General features: G+C 46.9%; 1 protein-coding gene across 1 annotated transcript in view; it reads left to right on the plus strand.

Annotated features, from left to right (window-relative positions):
* ARMC9 (armadillo repeat containing 9) overlaps window positions 1-21,463 on the plus strand; it is a gene marked incomplete at its 5' end in the record, with an annotated part of 104,608 nt that overhangs the window by 81,609 nt on the left and 1,536 nt on the right. The window contains 2 exons of the mRNA XM_029284744.1: window positions 6,492-6,605; window positions 19,151-19,305. Of these exons, the coding sequence (XP_029140577.1) occupies window positions 6,492-6,605; window positions 19,151-19,305 (269 nt within the window). The remainder of the gene's footprint in view (window positions 1-6,491; window positions 6,606-19,150; window positions 19,306-21,463) is intronic.

Genomic DNA, 21,463 nt, shown 5'->3' on the forward strand with positions numbered 1-21,463 from the left:
AGAATTCCTCAGCCAGCACGGGGGAACTATGGCCCCTTCATGACTCGCGGACTTCAACTTCCAGAATTCCTCAGCCAGCATGGGGGAACTATGGCCCCTTCATGACTCGCGGACTTCAACTCCCAGAATTCCTCAGCCAGCGTGGGGGAACTATGGCCCCTTCATGACTGGTGGACTTCAACTTCCAGAATTCCTCAGCCAGCATGGGGGAACAATGGCCCCTTCATGACTCGTGGACTTCAACTCCCAGAATTCCTGAGCCAGCATGGCTCAGCTTGGAAACCTCTCCCTTTCCCCTCAGCATGGCTGCCTTAGGAATTCTGGGAGTTGAAGTCCACGAGTCATAAAAGAGCCAAGATTTCCTACCCCTGGTCTAGTCTTAACAAAGAGAAAGCTTGGGGTGGCATGATAGCAGTCTTCCAATATTTGAGGGCAGGACAAGAAGCAATGGATGGAAACTCATCAAGGAGAGAAGCAACCTAGAATTAAGGGGGAACTTCCTGACAGTGAGGACAATCAATCAGTGGAACAGAAGTTTCCACCAGAAGTTGTGAGTGCTCCATGACTGGAGGTTTTTAACGAAGCGATTGGATAGCCATTTGTCTGAAATATTACAGGATCTCCTGCCTGAGCAGGGGGTTGGACACACACACACACACACACACAATCTATAGTTGCTTTGGTTTGGATTTGACGTGGTGGTGCACACCCAGCCCCTTTGATTTTTGCATTGTTTGTGGAATTATGCACACCTAGAAAGCGAATTGTTCCGGAGCGACGTTAAGCCTGTTTTGATGAAACTGAATGTAGAAAGTCCTTGATCTCCTATGGCAAGAAGGCTAAAGAGAAAGGTCTTAAGAATAATTTTCTATAAGATGGGAAATATGAAAATACTAAGCAGGTGGGTATAAGGCAGGGGTAGGCAACCTTGGCTCTTTTATGACTCGTGGACTTCAACTCCCAGAATTCCTCAGCCAGCATGGGGGAACTATGACCCGCTTGATGACTCATGGACTTCAACTCCCAGAATTCCTCAGCCAGCGTGGGGGAACTATGGCCACCTCATGACTCATGGACTTCAACTCCCAGAATTCCTCAGCCAGCATGGCTCAGCTTGGAAGCCTCTCCCTTTCCCCTCAGCATGGCTGGCTCAGGAATTCTGGGAGTTGAAGTCCACAGTCATAAAAGAGCCAAGGTTGCCTACCCCTGGTATAAGGGAAGCTTTTAGTTACCCAAGTGTAATATAAGAAAAACGATAATTGATAAAGCTATTTCGAATATTGATGGGAAAATAAAATTGAAAAGAAAAGGGGGAAAAAAACAGGATACGGATTGAATAAGGGAACCCTGATTGCAAATACATTTGAGATATGTCTTGGCTAGAGAAGATGCGATAAACTGATATTATTGACACTATTTATAACATTAGAACATGTGATGAAGATGTTTATATTTAATTGTATAGGTATTAATAGCAGTAAGAATTATACTTGCATAGTGGGGGAAAATGCCTGAGCAGGGGGTTGGACTAGATGACCCCCAAGGTCCCTTCCATCATCATCATCATCATCATCATCATCATCATCATCATTATTATTATTATTGGAAGAAGAGAAGATCATGGAAATACTGGATGGTGTAGTGGATATTTTGAGTGAAAGTTAATATATACCACAGAATGATAAAGGAACGCAGGCGCCGAGTTGTTTATTAAGTACTTACAATTGTAAAACTTGAAATTAATAGAATATTTACAAAAAAGAGAGAAAGGTCTAAGAGCCAACTCTCCTGCCAGCTGTGAGGCAGCAGGCAGAAATCAGCCAGGTTGTTTCCAGATCCATCCGACATCATTTATTTGTTGGTTGCTTGCTTCTATGTTTGTTGGCTTTCATATCCCATCTTTACTATTTGTATAAATAACCCAAGGTGGCAAACATCCATAATGCTCCTTCCTCTGCCTATTTTCCTCACAACAACAAGCCCCCTGTGAGGTGGGCTTGGGCTGAGAGAGAGGGACTGGCCCAAAGACACTCACTTGGTTTTCATGCCTAAGGCAGGACTAGAACTCACCGTCGCCTGGCGATTGGCCGAAAGACACTCAACCATCCTTCATGCCTGAGGCGGGACTAAGACTCATCATCTCTGGGTGATTGGCTCAAAGTCAGCCAACCATCCATTGTGCCTGAGGCAGGCCTAGAACTCACCGTCTCCTGGTGATTGGCCCAAAACCACCCAGCTGGGTTCCTAAAGCGGAACTAGAACTCATTGTCTCCTGGTGATTGGCCCAAAGTCACTCAGCTGGCTTCCATGCCTAAGGTGGAACTAGAACTCACCATCTCCTGGTGATTGGCCCAAAGTCACCCAGCCGGCTTCCATGCCTAAGGCGGAACTAGAATTCATCTGGCGATTGGCCCGAAGTCACCCAGCCAGCTTCCATGCCTAAGGCGGAACTAGAATTCATTGTCTCCTGGTGATTGGCCCAAAGTCTCCCAGCTGGCTTCCATGCCTAAGGTGGAACTAGAATTCACCATTTCTTGCTGATTGGCCCAAGGTCATCTAGCTAGCTTTGATGCTCACCTAGTTTGTAGACCTAAGGCAGAACTAGAACTCACCGTCTCCTGGTGATTGGCCCAAAGTCACCCAGCCGGCTTCCATGCCTAAGGCGGAACTAGAATTCATCGACTCCTGGTGATTGGCCCAAAGTCATCCAGCTGGCTTCCATGCCCAAGGTGGAACTAGAATTCGCCATTTCCTGCTGATTGGCCCAAGGTCACCTAGCTAGCTTTCATGCTCACCTAGTTTCTAGACCTAAGGCAGGACTAGAACTCACTGTCTCCTGGCAATTGGCCCAAAGTCACCCAGCCGGCTTCCATGCCTAAGGCGGGACTAGAACTCACCGTCTCCTGGCGATTGGCCCAAAGTCACCCAGCCGGCTTCCATGCCTAAAGCGGGACTAGAACTCACCGTCTCCTGGTCTCTAGGCAGCCCCTGAACCCCTGCTCCAAACTGGCTCTCCTCTATTCCCATCATCCTCAGCCATCACGCTCAGGGAGATCCGTATAACTTTTGGTTCCACTTGGAAGGAAAGGCAAAACGGCAGAGAACATCATGATCCGGGCACTGATCCGTAATTCAGAATTGTCTTCTTCTCAATTACAGGAAATTGGGAAGATAAGAATCCAGCTAGTGATAACAGTTTAATGACCCCGGTGTTTACGACTCTGTCTTCTTCTTTGCTCCAGGTTGGAAGATGATGCCGCTTCCTGCAGCGGCAGAGAGACTGGCGCTCCGCGGTGCTCAAATTCCCGTCCTCCGACACGCAGCGGGAAGAGGCCCAGCCTTTCGTGTAAGTCTTGAGTTCGAACAGCTCTAAAATTACAACCCCAAAGAACCGGCTTCGTCCTGCTTCTCCGGGGAACCTCGGCGTTGAAGGATCGACCTCACCCGAATTTTAAAATGTGCCCCGATGGCAATCTTTTTACGGCACAGGCGGTCCTCGTCTTACGAGCACAGTTGAGCCCAAAAATTCTGTCGCCAAGTGAGACAGTTGTTAAATGAGCTTTGCCCCATTTTATGACCTTGCTTTCCGCAGTTGTTAAGCTGTTCAGTTAGTGACATGGTTGTTAAGTGAGGGATCACGTGACCCAGGGATCACGTGACCCGGGGACACTGCGACCGTCATAAATACGAGACAGTTGCCGAGAGTCCGGATTTTGATCCCCTGACCCTGTGGGGATGCTGCAACCAGCCGTAACTGGGAAACGGTCGTAAGTCGCTTTTTTCCGGTGCCGTTGTAACTTTGAACCATCACTAAATGAATGGTTATAAGGCAAGGACTACGTGTAGTCTGTCCAGTGGTTTCTAGCCGGTTGCTTCTGTGTCGCTCTAGAAGGAGGAATGGTGAATTCTGGGTGAAAGTAGTCAATTCGAATTCAGTGTTGGGGGGGAAAAACCCACAATCTTGTAGGAAAAATGACAGAGGGAATAAGCTCCCTTTTATTCAGCGTGTCGTACAGAGGCTAAACAGTTGCATGTTGAGAATGCTTTAAAGTGGGGATGGACTAGATGACCTCCCTGGCCTTATCCTAGGGTAGATCTCATGATTCTACGCTGGAAAGAATCAGGAGACTGCCTTCGGTTTCCCGCCCTGCCTTGTCGAGCTGCTGATGTGCATTTATTTAATTACTTATTTTTTATTTTATTATTTTGTTTTTGTTTTTTAATTTTAATTTTACGTTTTTATTTTGTTTTTTATTTATTTTACTTTATTTTTATTTTGTCTTATTTTATCTTATTTTATTTTATTTAATAATAATACTAATAAAATTGGAAGGGACCTTAGAGGTCATCTAGTCCAACCCCCTGCTCAGGCAGGAAACCCTATACCATTTCGGACAAATGGCTGGCCAGTCTCTTCTTAAAAACTTCCAGTGTTGGAGCATTCACCGCTTCTGGAGGCAGGTAGTTCCACTGGTTAATTGTTCTAACTGTCAGGATGTTTCTCCTTAGTTCTAGGTTGCTTCTCTCCTTGATTAGTTTCCATCCGTTGCTTCTTGTCCTGCCTTCAGGCGCTTTGGAAAATAGCTTGACTCCCTCTTCTTTGGGGCAGCCCCTGAGAGATTGGAAAGTTGCTATCATGTCTCCCCCTCGTTCTTCTGTTTATTTTATTTTATTTTATTATTTATTTTATTTTATTTATTTTATTATTTATTTTATTTTATTTATTTTATTATTTTATTTTATTTTATTATTTTATTTTATTATTTTATTATTTTATTTTATTATTTTATTTTATTATTTTATTTTATTATTTTATTTTATTTTATTTTATTTTATTATTTTATTTTATTTTTTATTTTATTTTATTTTTTTATTATTTTATTTTATTATTTTATTATTATTTTATTTATTTTATTTTATTTTATTTTATTATTCTATTTTATTTTATTTTATTTTATTTTATATTTTATTTTCTAAATGTACACAAGGGTCTGTGTCACAAAAAGGGACTCTGGGCAGCTTCCAAGCAAAATAAACAAAACCCACTCAACGACAGAAAAACATTACACATCGGTAAGAACAGAAATAAAAGCAGAAAGGAATAAAAACGTAAAACAATCCTAAAGTTAGCAAGAGGATAGCCTTTTTTCTTTTTTTTAAAATGGGAATCTGCTCAAAGTCACTGACAGAAATGGCCGGCTATAGAAATTGAATGAATGAATGAATGAATGAATGAATGAATGAATGAATGAATGAATGAGCGAGCCTAAGTCAGCTCGCCATAGATCTCGGGGTTGATGAAAGAAACATTTGCAAAGTTTTCTGCAAGGCTAACAAAAATGAGATTCTCACCTCAGGGGAGGGGATGTTCCAGAGGGTTATAGCAGATTTAGTACAGGCAGTCCTCCACTTACGACCGCATTAGAGCTTCTGTGGCTCTAAAAACTTCACAGCTTCTGGAGGAGATGTTTGGCAGCTGGTTCGTACTTACGACCGTTGCTGTGTCTCAAGGTCACGTGATCACCCTTTTGCCACCTTCTGACAAGCAAACTCAATGGGGAAGCCATTTTCACTTAACAACCAGGTTACTACCTTATCAACTACAGCGATTCACTTAACCGCTGCGGGGGGGAGGGGAAAGGTCGTAAAATGGGGCAAAACTCACTTAACAAATGTCTCGCTTAACAACAGAAATTTTGGGCTCCGTTGCGGTCGTATGTCGAGGACCGCCTGTGTAGTTTAAGCAAGAGCCTAGAACTGCACTAGATATTAACGGCTTCACAGCCAAGGAAAAATGGCTGCGTCCTCATAGATTGTGGCTCCTACTTGTCGTAACGTAGTCCTCAACTTACAACTCTTTATTTAGCAGCTGTTCGAAGTTATAGCAGCCCTGAGAAAAGTGACGTAGAGCCCGTCCTCGTACTTACGACCGTTGCAGCTGCATCCACGGTCACACGATCAGAACTGGGGCGTTCGGCAACTAGTATGTATTTATGACGGTTGCCATGCAACCTTCTCAATTGGCTTCCGACAAGCAAAGCCAACAGGGGATGCCTGACTTGCTTAACAGCCGCCTGATTCATTTAACGACCGCAGCGACCCACTCATCAAACGTGGCCAAAAGGCCGTAAGATCAGGGGCGACTTTCTTAACGACTGCAAGTGACTCGTTAATCAAATCTGGCCTAAATCAGCCGTGTGACTCCCTTTAACGCCTGCCTCCCTTAGCGACGGAAATCCTGGTCCCCGTTCTAGTCGTAAACCGAGGACTCCCTGTAATGCATACGTTTATCGGAGTTAACGACGGTTAAGATTTTAACCATGTTTGCAGTGCTCTACTTCGGAGACGCTGAGTTTGTAAGTCTTAGGATTAAACCTCAAGGACAGGCATGAGTATCTCAATAAGAAAAATACACAACATATTTTAAAATGTCCATTGTTCCCCCCCCAAAAAATGACAGTTGAAAGCGAAGCTTCCGGAAGATCTTTGAGGCATCTTGGAGCTGACCCGGAGGTCCAGTCGGTTGCTGAAGTTCTGATTCTCCACTCTCCCGGTTCTTCCCAAGACAGCGGAAACGCGTTGCCAAACAGGTCCGTAAGTAGCGGGTGATTTTCTCACACCGGGCTCTCCAGACTTGGCAACTTTTAAGACTTGTGGACTTCAACTCCCAGAATTCCTCAGCCAGCCTTTGTGGGCTTCAGCTCCCAGAATTCCAGGATTTGAGGGGCTGCCACCAAGAAGAGGGGGGGGGGGTGTCAAATTATTCTCCAAAGCACCCAAAGGCAGGACAAGAAACAATGGATGGAAACTGACCAAAGAGAGAAGCAACCTGATTTAAGGAGAAACTTCCTAACAGCGAGAACAATCAACCAGTGGAACAGCTTGCCACCAGAAATCGTGGGTGCTCTATCACTGGAGGTTTTTAAGAAGAGGCTAGACCAGAAGTAGGCAACCTTGGCTCTTTTATGACTTATGAACTTCAACTCCCAGAATTCCTGAGCCAGCATGGGTGGCTCAGAAATTCTGGGAGTTGAAGTCCAGGAGTCATAAAAGAGCCAAGGTTGCCTACCCCTGGGCTAGACAGTCACTTGTCTGAGATGGCATAGGTTCTCCTGCTTGAGCAGGGGGCTGGACTAGAAGACCTCCACGGTCCCTTCCAGCTGTATTCTATTCTATTCTATTCTATTCTATTCTTTCTATTGTATTCTATTTTCTGCTCTATTTTCTATTCTATTCTATTTTCTATTCTATTCTATTCTATTCTAATTTCTATTCTAATTTCTATTCTATTATTCTATTCTAATATTATTCTATTCTATTCTTTTCTAATATTATTCTATTCTATTCTACTCTACTCTATTCTCAAGCTATGCTGAGTGGGCTGGATGGGGGAGACAGGTGGGCAGGGAGAGTGTCCTTGTGGTCAGTCATAAGGGTGGACAACTGCAGGAACACTGCAGAGGCCGCAACTTTGAAACCAGGTGGTAAGTATTCTGTTATTCTGTTAACTAGAGGTAGTCTATGACTTACAATAGTTCGTTTAGTTACCATTTGAAGTTACAACAGCACTGAAAAAAGGGACTTATGACCCTTTTTCACACATACAACCGTTGCAGCCTCCCTGTGGTCACGTGATCAAAATTCAGACGCTCGGCAACCGATTCATACTTATGACGGTTGATCACGGGTCACGTGATCCCCTTTGGCGACCTTCTGACAAACAAAACCAGCGAGGAAGCCAGACTTAACAATCCCGTTACGGACTTACCCAACTGTAGCGATTCGTTTAACAACTGCGCCAAGAAAGGTTGCAAAATGGGGCAAAACTCATTTGACAAATAATAATGATAAAGTTGGAAGGGACCTTGGAGGTCATCTAGTCCAACCCCCTGCTCAGAAACCTGGGGCTCGCTTTCGGTCATAAGTGGAGGACTGCCTGTAGCTTTTGGGAGGGACTGTCATAACTTCACACGATTGCTAAGTGGCTGGTTGTAAGTCGAGGACTATCTGAAATACCATAGATGAGTATTCACGGACATTTATGTTTGGTCCACAAAGGCATGTCTGAAGTGTTTCAGAATAGAACAGAATAACGAGTTGGAAGGTACCTTGGAGGTCTTCTAGTCCAACCCCCTGCTCAGGCAGGAAACCCTATACCAAGGGTAGGCAACCTTGGCTCTTTTATGACTCGTGGACTTCAACTCCCAGAATTCCTGAGCCAGCATGGCTCAACTTGAAAACCTCTCCCTTTCCCCTCAGAATGGCTGGCTCAGGAATTCTGGGAGTTGAAGTCCACAGTCATAAAAGAGCCAAGGTGGCCTACCCCTGACCTATAGCATTTCAAATAAATGGTTGTCCAGTCTCTTCTTTAAATGCTCCAGTAGTGAATCACCAACAACCTCTGGTGGCAAGCTGTTCCACTGGTTAATTGTCCTCATTGTTAAGAAGTTTCTCCTTAATTCCAGGTTGCTTCTCTTCTTGATGAGTTTCCATCTGTGGCTTTGGAAGATAAGGTGACCCCCCCTCCTCTTTATGGCAGCCCCTCAAATACTGGAAGACTGCTGGTCCTTCTTTTCAATAGACTAGACATGCTTTATTCCTGCAGCTGTTAACAGAATAACAGAGTTGGAAGGGACCTTGGAGGACTTCTAGTCCAACCCCCTGCTCAAGCAGGAGACCCTATATACCATTTCAGACAAATGGTTGTCCAATCTCTTCTTAAAAACCTCCAGCGTTGGAGCAGCCTCAACTTCAGAAGCTTCATCACTGGAGGTTTTCAAGAAGAGACTGGACTGCCATCTGTCAGAAATGGTGTAGAATCTCCTGCTTGGGTGAGGGGTTGGACTAGAAGACCTCCAAGGTTCCTTCCACAACTCTTCTATTCTATTCTGGAGGTAATTACACTAACTAACTGTTCTCATTGTCAGGAACGTACTTAATAATAATAATAAATTGGAAGGGACCTTGGAGCTCAGCCAGTCCAACCCCCTGCTCAGGAAGGAAACCCTACACCATTTCAGACAAATGGCTGTCCAGTCTCTTCTTAAAAACTTCCAGTGTTGGAGCATTCACCGCTTCTGGAGGCAGGTTGTTCCGCTGGTTAATTGTTCTGACTGTCAGGAAGTTTCTCCTTAGTTCCAGGTTGCTTCTCTCCTTGATTAGTTTCCATCCATTGCTTCTTGTCCTGCCTTCAGGGGCTTTGGAGAATAGCTTGACTCCCTCTTCTTTGGGGCAGCCCCTGAGATATTGGAAGACTGCTATCCTGTCACCCCTGGTCCTTCTCTTCATTAAACTAGACATGCCCAATTCCAGCAGCCTTTCCTTATATGTTTTAGCCTCCAGCCCCCTGATCATCCTTGTTGCTCTTCTCTGTACTTTTTCTAGAGTCTCAACCTCTTTTTTACAGCGTGACCAAAACTGGATGCAGTATTCCAAGTGTGGCCTTACCAAGGCCTTGTAAAGTGGTATTAACACTTCACGTGATCTTGATTCTCTCCCTCTGTTAATGCAGCCCAGCACTGTGTTGGCTTTTTTGGCAGCTGCAGCACACGGCTGGCTCCTATTTAAGGGATTGTCCACTAGGACTCCAAGATCCATTTCACAGTTACTACTATTGAGCAAGATACCCCCTATCCCATACCTGTACATTTGGTTTTTCCTGCCTAAAATTTCTCCTTAGTTCTCGGTTGTTTCTCCCCTTGATGAGTTTCCATCCGTTGCTTCTTGTCCTGCCTTCAGGCGCTTTGGAGAAAAGCTTGACTCCCTCTTCTTTGGGGCAGCCCCTGAGATACTGGAAGGCTGCTATCCTGTCCCCCCTCGTCCTTCTCTTCGTTAAACTAGACATACCCAATTCCAGCAACCGTTCCTTATGTTTTAGCCTCCAGCCCCCTAATCATCTTTGTTGCTCTTCTCTGCACTCTTTCCCCAATCTAATCATTCTGCAAAGGAAAGAATGAATTCGGATCCGTCGGAGCAAAGGGACGGACAGTTCAATAAATAGGATATTTTGTTTTCCCACCGATGTTTCCTCTCGGCTAACGGAGAGAGGAACTGACATTTCAACGGCTAACCTTCATGAATCAGCACAACCAGGAGGGCCTGTTTACAAAATCCTCACTCTCAAAACGAAGATTAAAAGGGCAGGAGGTGGAACGGGGCCAAGTGGAGGTTTAAATTATTATTTTTTCTGCATCGGTGAAGTCGTTTTCGTTAAGATGGTAATTCCCGTCCGCCACCTTCCTGTTTCCGTTTCGGGCTGGAAGGGAAAATCCACTGCTCGCTCAGGCTGCAAACCACAGGTGTGTGTTTGTGTTTTGCGTTCCGTGCTTCGGTTGGCCTCACTCTGGAGGAGACAGAAACCGTTATATAAAAGTCCTCGTCTTACGGCCGTTGGTTCAGCGGCCGGGCAAAGTCGCAACAGGGGCTGAAAAAAAAATGACGTACGGCCGGGTCTCCCGCTGATGACCCCACGGTGTGTATTTGTGACGCTGGCGATCCCCATTTACGACCTTCGCAGCTGGCCTCCAACGAGGCCGGATTCGCTTAGCGACTGCACGACCCACTTATCGATTGCAGTGATTCGCTTAACGTCCGTGGCCAAAATTGGTCTCACTTAACAGCCGCCTGGCTTAACGATGAAAATTCTAGTCCCAGTTGTGGCCGTTAAGTCGAGGACGACCGGTAGTGTCCCACGCATCGTATCACACAATGCCATTTGTGTGCTGATATGTCTCTGGGCTGTGTGCACCCTAAATGTTGACCAGGTTTGTGAAAGGCACTGCGGTTTCATTTGTGCAACAGGAAGAATTGGCTTGGTTAGCTTACGATACCGGGGAGGTGAACCTAACCGGTTTGTTTGATGAAAATTAATCCAGGAGAGAAGCAACCTGGAATTAAGGAGAAACTTCCTGACAGTTAGAACAGTGGTTCTCAACCTTTTTAATGCCGCGACCCCAACCGGTCGTAAGTCGAGGACTAAACCGGTCGTAAGTCGAGGACTAAACCGGTCGTAAGTCGAGGACTAAACCGGTCGTAAGTTGAGGACTACCCAACCGGTCGTAAGTCGAGGACTTTCCCTGCCCGGGAGTGCCGCACATGCCTGGTTCCGCCCCCTGCGCCGGCCGAGGCGTAGCTGGCAAGCGGCAGAGACGGAGCAGGCCGACCACCAGCTGGCCCAGCCCAAGGGAGGTAAGGCACCCGCCGGAAAAGAGGGAAAAAATGGCGGACAGCCTTGCTTGGCGACCCCCGTGAAATGGTCGATCGACCCCAAATGGGGTCCCAACCCACAGGTTGAGAACCACTGAGTTAGAACAATTAACCAGTGGAACAACCTGCCTCCAGAAGCGGTGAATGCTCCAACACTGGAAGTTTTTAAGAAGAGACTGGACAGCCCTTTGTCTGAAATGGTGTAGGACTTCCTGCCTGAGCAGGGGGTTGGACTAGAAGACCTCCAAGGTCCCTTCCAACTTTATTATTATTATTATTATTAAGGTTGAAAATTATGTTAACCCCAAAAACAGTGGATTTTGCAACCAGATGTTCCCAGCTGCTGCTTCGACCTGAAATCTAGTCCTTGTGTGTTTGCTGTGAAGTGTCAAAACCTCCCTTCCTCATTTTTTCCCCCTCCCCTCCCCAGGTTTCTGAACGATTTTTTATTAATCCATTTCCAAACAGACAGACGTACGGTCCAAATGAACGATTCATTGCATGCAAAAACCAAACAGGAAAGAATAAGGGTAGCCCTCAACTTAACAACGGTTCGTTTAGTGGCCGTTCAGAGTTGCAGCGGCACCTGAAAAAGGGACTTGTGGCCGTTTTTCACACTTAACGACCGTTGCGGCGTCACACGATCAAAATTCACAAACTTGGCAATTGACTCGTATTTACGACGGTCGCAGCGTCCCGGGGGGTTCACGTGATCCCCTTTTGCGACCTGCTGACAAGGAAAGTCAATGGGGGGAGCCGGATTCGCTTAACGACCGTGTGACTAACAGCTGCAGTGATTCACTTAACGGACTGTGGCAAGAAAAGTCGTAAAACGGGGCAAAACTCACTTAACAGATGACTCACTTAACGGCATAAATTTTGGGCTCGGCTGCGGTCGTACGTTGAGGACTACCTGTGATGTTCTCTCTAGCTGAATTCACCCAATATATCTTTTTCAATATTTTGGCTGTTGGACTTTTCCAGTTTGTTCATTTATTTGGCCTAAAACGACCTCTGCTTTGGGCTTTGTGGTAGAAAAGGAACGATGGTCCTCGACCTACGACCACAATTGAGCCCAAAATTTTCGTTGCTAAGCAAGACAGTTTTCCCCGTTTTACGACCTTACTTGCCACGTTTGTTAAGTGACTCACTGCAGCTGTTCAGTTAGTAACACGGTTGTTAATAATAATAATAATAATAATAATAATAATAATAATAATAAAGTTGGAAGGGACCTTGGAGGTCATCTAGTCCAACCCCCTGCTCAGGCAGGAAACCCTACACCATTTCGGTTCTCTGCCATTTCTGAGAGCTTTGTGTAATATTTAGCATATTTGTGCAGACAGGAACGTACTGTTCCGCCGCTGTCTGTTTGAATAATTTGTAGTGGTTTGTGGGTCACTGATCAGCTAAATGTAACTTTTTGACTGTTCTCAGGTTTCCTGCGTACCTCCGGGTCTGTTTCTGTTCAGCAAACAAGGAAGAGAATGCAAATGCCATTAGATAAATATTTAAATTCCAGCATAAAGCGTGAGAGAGTGGACTCTCTCCAAGCTGCTTGATTATCTCTCACTTCCACAACAAAGGCTAGTTGTATAGCCTTAGTAAGGCCACACTTGGAATCCTGCACCCAGTTTTGGTCAAAAAGATGTTGAGACTCTGGAAAGAGTGCAGAGAAGAGCCACAAAGATGATCAGGGGACTGGAGGCTAAAACATACAAGGAACGGTTGCTGGAATTGGGGATGTCTATGAAAAGAAGGTTGAGGGATGACATGACAGCAGAAATCCAATATTTCAGGGGCTGCCCCAAAGAAGAGGCAGTCAAGCTATTCTGATTGATTGATTGATTGATTGATTGATTGATATGAAGAACAGTTGCTGGAATTGAGTATGTCTAGTTTAATGAAGACAAGGACTAAGGGTGACATGATAGCAGCCTTCCAGTATCTCAGGGGCTGCCCCAAAGAAGAGGGAGTCAAGCTCTTCTCCAAAGCGCCTGAAGGCCGGATAGGAAGCAATGGATGGAAACTAATCAAGGAGAGAAGCAACCTGGAATTAAGGAGAAACTTCCTAACAGTTAGAACATATGTATGTATGTATGACCGGTCTGATTGATTAATACCTTGGCATTTTAACTGCTATACTGCAGTTGTACTTTTTACAATCTCTTTTGCCTTGCAGCCCCCCAACTAAGGGCATTAAGCAGGCTCAAGTTGCTACTGTGAAACATTTACAAATCCAGATTTCTTTTTTTCTTTCTTGATAAAGAGTTAAAGAATTAGTCTCCCAACTTAATTCTTTAACTGTTTGTCAAGAAAAAAAAAGAAATCTGTGTATGTATATATATCTGCATATATATATATATATGAAATAAAATAAGGTGATCACCAGGATAAAATCATAAACTCAAATGTTTAATCTATTTATATATATCTATACAAACAAACACTGGCCTAATGTAAAGCCGGAGCCTGGCTCGGGTGAATGACTCTTGTCATCTCAACTCTTTGAGTACACAAGCCGAGTGGTGAGAAATATTTTGCTTAAGGAGCAAACACGGTACGATAAGATTGATAGGATATAATATATGATATGAAGTGGATATTAGCTCCGAAGGTCTTGAAAGGTGTGAGCGATAAGGAAAGAAACAGGTCCGGTTGCTGGCGTGTTTCCTCAGGGAATAAAAATTAATCATACTTAATCACACTGTTATAGTCACGCTCGGGAAAATCATGCCAGGAGAATGAGCAAGATTGAGTGACGTTCCTCCTTCTCTTCTGCCTCGGTTTCCCTGTGGGCCGTCCTCTTTCGGCAGGGGAATTCTGGGAGTTGAAGTCCTCCCCACTTGGAGCGGCCAAAGTTGGGGAACACTCTGCTAAGCTTCTGTTGGCTGTGGTGTTTCCTGCAATACGCTCTCAGCTTCCCTCTTTGGGGAGGTTGCCGTACCCCACAACTGGCATCTCGGACCCTTCTGTCTCTCAAAGGCTCTTTAGGGCTTCATCCTGACGAGGGGGGACAGGATAGCAGTCTTCCAGTATCTCAGGGGCTGCCCCAAAGAAGAGGGAGTCAAGCTCTTCTCCAAAGCGCCTGAAGGCAGGACAAGAAGCAATTGATGGAAACTCATCAAGGAGAGAAGCAACCTGGGACTAAGGAGGAATTTCCTGACAGTGAGAACAATTAACCAGTGGAACCACCTGCCTCCAGAAGCGGTGGATGCTCCAACACTGGAGGCTTTTAAGAAGAGACTGGATAGCCATTTGTCTGAAATGGTATAGGGTTTCTTGCCTGAGCAGGGGATTGGACTAGATGACCTCCAAGGTCCCTTCCAACTTTACTATTATTGTTGTTGTTGATGTTGTTGTTATTATTATTATTATTATTGTTGTTGTTGTTGTTGTTGTTATCTAGTTTAACGAAGAGAAGGATGAGGAGTGACATGATAGCAGTATTTCAGTATTTGAGGGGCTGCCCCAAAGAAGAAGGAGTCAAGCTATTCTCCAAAGCGCCTGAAAGCAGGACAAGAAGCAACGGATGGAAACTAATCAAGGAGAGAAGCAACCTGGAATTAAGGAGAAACTTCCTGACAGTGAGAACAATTAACCAGTGGAACAACCTGCCTCCAGAAGTTGTGGGTGCTCCATCACTGGAGGTTTTTAAGAAGAGACTGGACAGCCATTTGTCTGAAATGGCATAGAGTCTCCTGCTTGAGCAGGGGGCTGGACTAGAAGACCTCCAAGTTCCCTTCCCACTCTATTCTGATTGATTGACTTTGGAAAAAGTGCAGAGAAGAGCAATTAAAATGACTTAAGGCCTGCAGACTAAAACATATGAAGAACGATTGCAGGATTTGGGTACGGCCAGTCTAGAGAAAAGAAGGTCTAGGGGTGACATGATAGCACTCTTCCAATATTTGAGGGGCTGCCCCAAAGAAGAAGGGGGGTTCACCTCTTCTCCAAAGCACCTGAAGGCCAGACAAGAAAGAAAGGATGGAAACTAACCAAGGAGAGAAACAACGTAGAGCTAAGGAGAAACTTCCTAACAGTGACGACAATCAACCAGTGGAACAACTTGCCACCAGAAGTTGTGGGTGCTCCATCACTGGAGATTTTGAAGAAGAGACTGGACAGCCACCTGTCTGAAATGGCTTAGGGTCCACCTGCAGGTGGAAAGTTGAGAAATGCTCCAACACTGGAAGTTTTTAAGAAGACACTGGACAGCCATTTGTCTGAAATGTTACAGGATCTCCTGCCTGAGCAGGGGGTTGGACTAGAAGACCTCCGAGGTCCCTTCTGAACAACGGCAGTAAGGTTCCAGCAAGTTATGGACCCAAGGAAGCCGAGTCAAGGTAATTGGAGGCCAGCGGTCCACACGGCTTCTTGGAAACTCTTTTTCCGCTTGGGAAAAAAAAATAAAAATAAACCGACCTTCCATCAGCAGGGTTCGTGTTTGGCCAGAGCCTTCTTCCTGGACCGGAATAATTGGGCGAGATTGTCATCAAAGATACCCGGTGTGTGTGTGTGTGGGAATTGTTCAAAGGAGGTGAGCAGAACTTGCCCTCCTCCCCTCCGGGTCTGCGCAAAGAAGCTGGCCTGCTTCGTTTGCCAACAAAGGGGGTCTGTTTGCCGAAACCCCCCCCCAACCTCAAACAAAGGCAGCAATTTAAGGCAACCGGCCGATGATGGGTCACCTTGCAGGACATTCCCCTGGAAACCGAAGCGGGGCTGGTCATTCATTCCCTGCAGGTGGAAAGAACCTCATTAATCTTTCTCAGCCGGCGTAATCGCTCCTTTTGATGGTTAACTGCGCCCCGGAGACCTCCTCAAGCTTTATTTTAATTATCTCTGCAGCCTCTGGGCCTCGCGCTCTCTCTCTCCCTTCCTATTAAGGCAGGCCGGTTCATCCTGGTTCATCCACGCTGGGAACAAATGTGGCGACCGCTTTGGGAAGAAGGCTGTGTAGTCCAGGGCTTTTCAACCTTTTCACCCATTGGACCACTTTTAGGAGAGGGCGACATCCGAGGACCACCCGTCGCCTAGCAAGGGGTCAAAACCTTGAGGACCAAAAGTGATAAAAGTACAGGGAGTCCTCGACTTACAACAGTTCGCTTAGCGACTGTTCGAAGTCACAATGGCACTGAAAAAAGTGCCCCCCCCAAGCCACAGCTGAGCAAGACACCTGCCTGCCCACCCGGCGGCACTCTTCCTCCTGTCCGAGGTTTCCATTGTTGTGAGCATTTCTGTTGAGGATTGGCTGCGGGGGTGGGGTGGGGGGGTGTTTGGTTTTTATTCCCCCCCCCCCGTCTTCTGGGTGGTTGCAGCAGGTTTTGGTCCCTTCACATGACCCTGGGACACTGTGACCGTCATAAATATGAATCAGTGGCCAAGCATCTGAATGTAAATCACAAGACCCTGGAGAGGCTGCAACATTCCAGCTGATTGGCGCTTCTTCTGGGCTCAGCAGAAGTACCAGGATCAGCGCTGAGCTCCAGCTGGATCCTGGTGCTGATCCTGGCGCTTCCGCTGAGCCCGGACAGCCCTGCAGCTCCAGCCGTCTCTCGCTCAGACTTGTGTGGTGCTGCCACCGGTTCAGCTCATTCCCCTCCCCTGCTACCACTTGTCTAGGATGGTTGCGTACCACCTGCCAGGTGCCAATGTACCACAGGTGGTACCCGTACCACTGGTTGAAAAGCCCTGGTGTAGTTCAGTGATGGTGAACCTTTTAGAGGCCGAGGCCCGAGCTGCAACCCAAAACCCCACTTATTTCTCGCGGGTGCCCGGTGGGACGTGGCCCACTGGGTGGGCATGGCTGTGGTGGTCATGGCAGACTGGGTGGGTATGGCCAAAGTGGGTATGGCCAACCCAATGTTGCTCATGGGGAGGGACGCCTGTGGGCAGGGTTGGGGGAGATCCAGGGGGTCTCTGGCAGGTGGGGGGGTGGGCAGGAGGCTCATCCTGCGGGGTGAGGCGAGGCGAGGCAGGGCGGGAATACCATTGCCACGGGGCTGCCTGACACCATCGGCCTCTGCACACAGAGGCCAGCGAGCGCATGGGGGCCAACAGTGTCCGTCAGCAGCCACAGCCTGATGGCTCCTTGACCGGCATACTCTGGGACTCCACAGCCCACCACCAGCAGTTCAGAGAAGCCACCCCTGGGGTGGACAGCTGGCCAACAGGTGAGGAGGCGATGCAGTGGGTCGTGCCCGGGAAAAGGAGAGCATGCGAGGCCAGGACGGGCGGGACAGGGGAGAGGGAAACCAGCCGTGCCAGGATGGCCACGTGGGACCTCGGGCAGCTGATTGAAGAGGGACAGTTGCCATCTCTGGGGCACGGCACACGTGCCCCCAAAGAGGGCTCTGAGTGCCGCCTCTGGCACCCGTGCCATAGGTTCGCCACCACTGTTGTAGTTTATTGGAGAGGAGAGCAGACAGGAAGATGGTTCTGGCAGCAAGAGAAGTGGGGGGAAAAAAAGGGCTGAGCACATGTAGGAAGTAGGTTTTTATACCCTCCGGAGCCTTTTGTTTGGGGTTGTTTCCTGGGTCTTGTATTCTGACCTGAATTTTGGGAGTGCCCTTTGGCCTTTGTGAATTAATCCCACCATGTCCCGTCCCAGGTGGGGTATGCAGATTTTAGGCCTTTGTCTTCTTAATCTCCTAGCTCCGACTTTCCCGATAGTTTACATCTGCATTTCTACAGAGCCGGTTTCTGCTTGGGGGAGGCAGACTTGGGGCTATTAAAAAAAAACTTGGCGTGCTTTTCTGTCTCTTTAAGATCCTTAGAGGAAATATGTTTTTTTCTGCCCTTTTAATATTTCCTTCTCTGGGGGGGGGCTGACTTTCCACAATCATTTAAATAGGAGCCCGCCGTGTGCTGCAGCTGCCAAAAAGGCCAACCCAGTGCTAGGCTGCATTAACAGAGGGAGAGAATCAAGATTCACGTGAAGTGTTAATACCACTTTACAAGGCCTTGGTAAGGCCACACTTGGAATACAACATCCAGTTTTAGTCACCACGATGTCAAAAAGATGTTAAGACTCTAGAAAAAGTGCAGAGAAGAGCAACAAAGATGATCAGGGCACTGGAGGCTAAAACATATAAGGAACGGCTGCTGGAATTGGGTATGTCTAGTTTAACGAAGAGAAGGACGAGGGGGGACACGATAGCAGTCTTCCAATATCTCAGGGGCTGCCCCAAAGAAGAGGGAGTCAAGCTATTCTCCAAAGGACCTGAAGGCAGGAAAAGAAGTAATGGGTGGAAACTAACCAAAGAGAGAAGCAACCTAGAACTAAGGAGGAATTAACTGACAGTGAGAACAATTAACCAACCAGAAAGTGTGAATGTTCCAACACTGGAAGTTTTTAAGAAGAGACTGGACAGCCATTTGTCTGAAATGGTATAAGGTTTCCTGCCTGAGCAGGGGGTTGGACTAGCTGACCTTCAAGGTCCCTTCCAACTTTATTATTATTATTAAGTACGTTCCTGACAATGAGAACAGTTAGTTAGTGTAATTACCTCCAGAATAGAATAGAAGAGCAGAGTTGTAGAAGGAACCTAACCGGTTTGTTTGATGAAAATTAATCCAGGAGAGAAGCAACCTGGAACTACGGAGGAATTTCTTAACAGTGAGAACAATTAACCAGTGGAACATCCTGCCTCCAGAAGCAGTGAATGCTGCAAGGCTGGAAGTTTTTAAGAAGAGACTGGACAGCCATTTGTCCGAAATGGGATAGGGTTTCCTGCCTGAGCAGGGGGTTGGACTAGATGACCTCCAAGGTCCCTTCCAACTTTATCATCATCATCATCATCATCATCATCATCATCATCATCATCATCATCATCATCATCATCATTATTATTATTAGTATTATTACTATCCCCAAATGAAGAAGCTGTTCAAAGTTTCCCTTCCTCCCTTCTCCCTTTATTTCTTGCAGTGAATTCCATCTGAGCTTTGCCGGCAGACCCAAATTTTCCTGCGCCCCGGACTTCCAGAACATCCGGTCCGGGAGAGGGAAGCTCCCGTCCATCGCCCCCCAGTTTGGCCCGTCTGGACCTCACCCACCCCTTCGCCCCAGCTCTTCGGAGTCAACGAGAAACAAGCAAAGTAAGGACCCCCCAAAATAATAATAATAATAATTTTGTTTTGCCACGTCATCTGCCGCTTCTTCCAAACGTTCTGATTTCTTTCTCGGTGAACCTTTTGACAGATTGGTGTCCTCCAGATGTGCTGGCCTGATTCCTGAGGTTCTCTCTCTGCTATTCATTTAGTCTTTGACCGATAATAATTCATAGAGAAACTTCCTGACAGTGAGAACAATCAATCAGTGGAACAGCTTGCCACCAGAAGCGGTGAATGCTCAAACACTGGAAGTTTTTAAGAAGAGACCGGACAGACGTTTGTCCGAAACGGTATAGGGTTTCCTGCCTGAGCAGGGGGTTGGACTAGATGACCTCCAAGGTCCCTTCCAACTTTATTATTATTATTAATATCACAGTACAACTGCCTAGTCCAGGGGTAGGCAACCTTGGCTCTTTTATGACTCATGGACTTCAACTCCCAGAATCCCTGAGCCAGCCATGCTGAGGGGAAAGGGAGAGGTTTCCAAGCTGAGCCATGCTGGCTCAGGAATTCTGGGAGTTGAAGTCCACGAGTCATGAAGGGGCCATAGTTCTCTCATGCTGGCTCAGGAATTTTGGGAGTTGAAGTCCAACAGTCATAAAAGAGCCAAGGTTGCCTACCCCTGTCCTAAGTCCTCCTGTTCTAAGCGGTGAGCCTCCTAGACCAGGGATAGGCAACCTTGGCTCTTTTATGACTGGTGGACTTCAACTCCCAGAATTCCTTAGCCAGCCATGCTGAGGGGAAAGGGAGAGGTTTCCAAGCTGAGCCATGCTGGCTCAGGAACTCTGGGAGTTGAAGTCCACCAGTCATAAACGAGCCAAGGTTGCCTACCCCTGGACTAGGTCAGGGGTGGGGATCCTTGGCCCCTTCATGACTGGTGGACTTCAACTCCCAGAATTCCTGAGCCAGCATGGGGGAACTATGGCTCCTTCATGACTGGTGGACTTCAACTCCCAGAATTCCTGAGCCAGCATGGGGGAACTATGGCCCCCTCATGACTCGTGGACTTCAACTCCCAGAATTCCTGAGCCAGTATGGGGGAACTATGGCTCCTTCATGACTGGTGGACTTCAACTCCCAGAATTCCTGAGCCAGCCATGCTGAGGGGAAAGGGAGAGGTTTCCAAGCTGAGCCATGCTGGCTCAGGAATTCTGGGAGTTGAAGTCCACCAGTCACAAAAGAGCCAAGGTTGCCCTCCTGTTCCAAATAGGGTTCAGCTTTCGCAACGTGAGGGGTGCCATCTCCACGTGGTGGAACGTTTCTACATAAAGCTCCGTTTGATGTCAACTGGTAGTTTATGTGCTTTTGCCTCCCTGGTTTTGCCAGCTCCATTTGTAAGGCGCGATGTTTTGTTGTGCTCTTCAGAATGTGGATAAAGGAGAATCGTTGTAGCTCAGGGTTGACGTGAGGGGCTTTTGGTGCTCTGTTGAGCTGGGTGGTTTTCTTGCAGACGTTTCATGACCCAACTAGGTTACATCGTCAGTGCTAGAAGGGAGTGGAATGTTCCACCGCCACTGACAGGGAAAGCTACTAGTATATATAAACTCCCTCCGAGCACTGATGATGTTACCTACTTGGGTAATGAAATGACTGCAAGAAAGCAACTAAGCTGAGAGAGCATGAAGGACCCCACAGTTTTTTCCCTTTTTTCCTCCTCCTCCTCCTCCTCCTCCTCCTCCTCCTCCTCCCAGAAAACCCCCCTCCCTTCTAGCACTGATGATGTTACCTAGTTGGCTCATGAAACGTCTGCAAGAAAACCACCCAGCTGAGAGAGCACCAAGGACCCCACAGACCTCCTCTTCCTCCTCTTCCTCCCCCACCAACCCCACTCCCTTCTAGCACTGATGATGTTACCTAGTTTTGTAATGAAATGTCTGCAAGAAAACAAGCAAGCTCAGAGGGCAGCAAAACCCCCACAATCCTCCTTATCCTTCCTTCCTTCTCCTTCTCATTCCCATCTCCTTCCTTCCCTTCCTCCTTCCTTCCTTCCTTCCTTCCTTCCTTCTTTCCTTCCTTCCTTCCCTTCCTCCTTCCTTCCTTCCTTCTTTCCTTCCTTCCTTCTTTCCTTCCTTCCTTCCTTCCTTCCCTTCCTCCTTCCTTCCTTCCTTCCTTCCTTCCCTTCCTCCTTCCTTCCTTTCCTCCT

The sequence above is a fragment of the Protobothrops mucrosquamatus genome, unplaced genomic scaffold (genome assembly GCF_001527695.2).
Source record: "Protobothrops mucrosquamatus isolate PMUCROS unplaced genomic scaffold, P.Mucros_1.0 scaffold882, whole genome shotgun sequence".
In the NCBI taxonomy this organism is placed as follows: Eukaryota; Metazoa; Chordata; class Lepidosauria; order Squamata; family Viperidae; genus Protobothrops; species Protobothrops mucrosquamatus.